This window comes from Quercus robur, chromosome 2 (assembly GCF_932294415.1).
Source record: "Quercus robur chromosome 2, dhQueRobu3.1, whole genome shotgun sequence".
In the NCBI taxonomy this organism is placed as follows: Eukaryota; Viridiplantae; Streptophyta; class Magnoliopsida; order Fagales; family Fagaceae; genus Quercus; species Quercus robur.
In genome coordinates this window covers 59,517,144-59,521,333 of record NC_065535.1, presented here as the reverse complement: position 1 = coordinate 59,521,333, position 4,190 = coordinate 59,517,144, and the positions used below count along the sequence as shown (strand labels likewise).

The 4,190-nt window shown below is 36.3% G+C and overlaps 1 protein-coding gene across 1 annotated transcript; it reads right to left on the bottom strand.

Annotated features, from left to right (window-relative positions):
• On the bottom strand, positions 1–3,405 carry LOC126714264 (uncharacterized). Its single transcript, XM_050414334.1, has 7 exons — positions 2,938–3,405; positions 2,704–2,814; positions 2,324–2,392; positions 1,658–1,789; positions 721–798; positions 522–647; positions 1–440 (listed from the first exon to the last, which is right to left on the bottom strand). The coding sequence occupies exons 1-7, from the start codon at positions 3,142–3,144 to the stop codon at positions 252–254; spliced, it is 912 nt and encodes a 303-aa protein (XP_050270291.1). The 5' UTR covers positions 3,145–3,405; the 3' UTR covers positions 1–251.
• Between the last annotated feature and the right edge of the window lie 785 nt (positions 3,406–4,190).

The following is a 4,190-nucleotide window of genomic DNA, read 5'->3' as shown; positions in this document are numbered from 1 at the left end:
TTCCCCTAACATAATTCTGCTCTTCAGACATTAACAATTGTGATTGTAAATGTTCTTTCCAGTGAAAAAGAACTGACATTGTCAAAAGTGACGAACTACAGCAAAAAGGTCAACAAGATAGGCTATCATTTCTTCTTCCTACTGAGTGTAAATTTTTGTGTTTTGTATTGCCTAATAAATGATATTGATACAACGAGCAAAATCGTGCAATTCCTCACTCTTCTTCTTAGAATGGTACGATTAGTGAAGAGCTAAAGATCTGACTTGCTGCTCTTCAAATTCTTTGAACCTGCTGTCTTTTTTGCTTTCCACCACTGCCTAACCCGGTTGGAGACTTTGTATGCATGTTTCTTTAACGAGTCCCTCGCATGTGTGATTCCTGTGGTGATCTTCTGTTTCCAATCGCCTTTTGTACTCTCTTTCTGCCTCAGAACTTTGCCCTGTTTGAAAGGATTATTTTCAATGATGACAACAATATATTTTAGTAGAAACTATAATTAAAGATGAAATTTTCATAGTACCAAATTTGAGGGGAAATGTGCCTCCTCGTCATCATCTTCTTCTTCTTCATCATCACCACCAAAATTATTCATGTTCATCAAATCATCTCTCGAATACATTTTCATGCCAGGAGCTCCTGGCATACCCTGAAGCACAGAAAAGCAGAATGTGAGAACATATAAAGAAAGCACGTTGTCTTAAGCAATGATAAATAATCACCTCCATAGATTTCATTATCTTTTCCATCTCAGCCTCTTTGGATGACTTGGGCACAAAAGGTTCTCCAGGAGTCCTACCCTGGACAACAGAAAGAGGATAATTTAGCACAGTACAAAATTTAACCATCTAGTTCTTTGATCAATTATGTAAAGCCAATCATCTCATTAATGATGTCACACTATGTGATGGAAAAGCGGTTGAAATATGTAATCATAGGGAGAGATTTTTGATGTTCATGATGAGACATTGATGTATCCAAGCAATGTGAACGCTGGATACAATGAGCTTGTACATATGTGACACAGATAGGCAAATATGAAGAGGCTGAACAATTAAAATTTTTAATAACAAATGCACAAAAAATGATTAGCTATATGTTAATGCAAAGATATGCTCTGTCTATGGAGGACTTCATTTGGACTCTTGCATCATTTTCTGTTATCAAGTACAAACGCATTATTACTGGAAATTTTTTTACTAAAAAGCTATCCTCTTCTTTCAAAATAATACTAATGACCTGGTTAGACCACAGATTAATGATAAGGGTGTTAACGCATCTTGGAATTAGGATGGCAGTACTGTTGCTCCATACCATGCATTCATGAATATGTAGAAATTAAATAAATGGCACTACTGCCATGTCAAATATATTGGTGTAAAAATTGTGCAAGCAAACTTTCCTAAGTAGTAAGAATCAGAGTGTGCTGACTTAATTTAATATTATATACCATAGATTCCAAGATGATCTGCAATTTTCCAAAACCTCCAAGCCAACAAATCTTGAAGACATAAAATCATGACAGCAATAGAATAATGAAATCATGTGATTTGATGGAAAAGAAAAGCACAAAGATTGATCCATGTTGCATTATTTAACAGAGAATGCTCCTCAGAAAGGCATAAACAAATCACCTAATGTAGTTCAGAATGCAATTACCTTGGGAACTGGAGGTGGCTTGGTACTGCATGCTTTAGTGAGGTCTTTGCATAAAAAGTTAACCAATGAATCAATTTGAGGCTTAGATGTGTATAGATATTCGGCAACATCAGTATCAGAATACCCCATGACCTGCAAAATACCCAAGTAGCAATAATTATAACAAATCCAGAATTGGGGTTAGTCTAATAATTTGCAGGGGCTAAAAATCATAGATAATATTTATCTACGAGGTGACACAATCTAGAGGTATACAGTAAATTAAAAGATTGGTAAACATTGCTTTTAGTTTTGTTTGGAAGTATCTGACCCTGGGACCTAACCTAAACCCAACAGAAAACTCCAGTCTCCACTCCACCCTTGCACCACCTGAGCCATCATAGGGGCAAACAACTTGGTGCCAAAATTTCCATTAGTTTGACCATAGGATCTCCCTTGTACCATTCATAATTCTCTATCAATAGAAAAGGTTGAAATAGGATCAACAAAAAATGGAAAACAGGAGATATTTTCCATTTTGTCCATAATCTAGCTACTTCTTTAAATAAAAAAGAGGGGTAGAGAATAGAATTCATTGCGAATGACCAGTAACGAGTCACATAATTAGCAACCAGATTGCCAATACATCAAACAATGTACACACCAAGTGCAGTACTAAAATCTCACCTCTTGGCAAGCTCGCTCAATAGTCTTGCACTCTGAATTGCATTGTCCTTCCGATTCTTGTTCCACCAGCTTAAAAGAGACGAAAAAAAAAAGTTAGCAAGTCAAGGCATTGAAAATCAAAACGAAGTTTTTAGCCCACAAAAGTTAGTAGAATGCATCAATATAAACTTGAATTATCATCAAGAAATTACAAAACCATCTAAAATCCTACCAGGCAAACAAACCCCATTAGTTCCATTGATGAAAAACATACTCTTGCCAAACTAGGTGCACAAAGATCCGAAGCAATAACTAATAAATCCAAGTAAAAACACAAACTTTCAAATACCCAATTCATCAAACTGCTCTAAAAACAAACCCAGATAATAAATTATTCTTACCTTCAACTTATTCCCTTGCTCCACTATATCTATCAGTAAAATCCAATCCGCTTCAGCTTTCTTCAGATTACATACATTCTCCGTTATCTCAATTATTTGATACTCTGAGATCTGACCTCCCAAATACACAACAACACACCAAAACCACTAAATCAAATTCAATGCAATAACAAAAACCCACATACACGATTCTTAAAAATTAGCAACCCAGATGAAAAAATACAATAAAGTTACCTTCTTGGGATCGATCTCAGCTTGCTTCTTCTGAACCTGGTGGTACAACTGTGCTGCGAGCTTTTCACAGACCTGGCATTTGATGTACGGAATGTCTTCCTTTCTAGCACTCGCCACTACTTTCTTGGAACCATTGGAGACTGGTATCCATGCTGAGACTAGTAACATAGACACTACAATGAAAAACAGAGACTTTATTTTCCCCATCACACTCTTTCTCCGTCTCTGTGTCTCTTTAGAATTTGAAGAAAACAAGGCCTTTTATCAAACACTTGGCGAACAAAAATTTATATATGGATGCACCAAATTAATGCTGATCTGATCTTTATAGTTGTGAAATGTTCACCAAAGTTTACGTTTAGCTACTTATGTACAGAGTGAGGGACCCAAAAAAAAAAAATTTGCTGTTTGTTCAATTCTGATTGGCTGTTTAGAGCTGAGGGTAGTGGGTTCTCTGGTTTTAGCCAATAGGGTGCGAGAGAACACGTCTTGGGGCTTTTAAGAAATCTCGGTAGGCTTTCCCATTAAATACGTTGGAGAAAGTCCAAAGAGGTCTCCACTCCTTGTCCTCGTGACATTAACCTTTTTTTTTTTTTTTTTTTTTTTTTTTTTCTTCTTTCCTTAAAAAAGAATTGCATTTTGAATTTTATCATTTTTTTTTTTTAGAAAGAAACTTTCATTCAATTATAATAGTGAAGCATCAGTGTTGCACTTTAACCAAAAAAAAAAAAATAGTGAAGCATCATGATACAAGGCTACCAAGGCAGGTGGGGGTCCGAAGGAGAATCCTCCAATCAATATAAATCCTCATTTAAATTTCTAGCATATTGAGTAAGAACATGTGCCACTGTATTCCCTCCTCTCCTAATTTGATTAGGTATAGCCCAATATAACCCATGTATCAAATGACGAATATCATCCACCACATAGACAAGAATGGAATGGTTGGGCAAAGATGAAGAAATGGCTTGTTTGCCAAAAAGAAGAAATGGCTTGTATTATATTGACATTATCACCTTCAATTATCAAGCTTGTAAACCCAGCATCCACAACAAACTCCAAGGATCTTCTGCAGGCCAACAATTCTGCTTCTTCACTGTTTTCTGCACTCGGTCCAATAGCAAACATTGTCACCATAACCTCCCCCTTGCCATTACGAATTATAGCTCCTATCCCTGTTCTTTCCAGCCCCGAAAACACTGCAGCATCAAAGTTAAGTTTGTATATATCAGGCGGTGGAGGTTGCCACACTT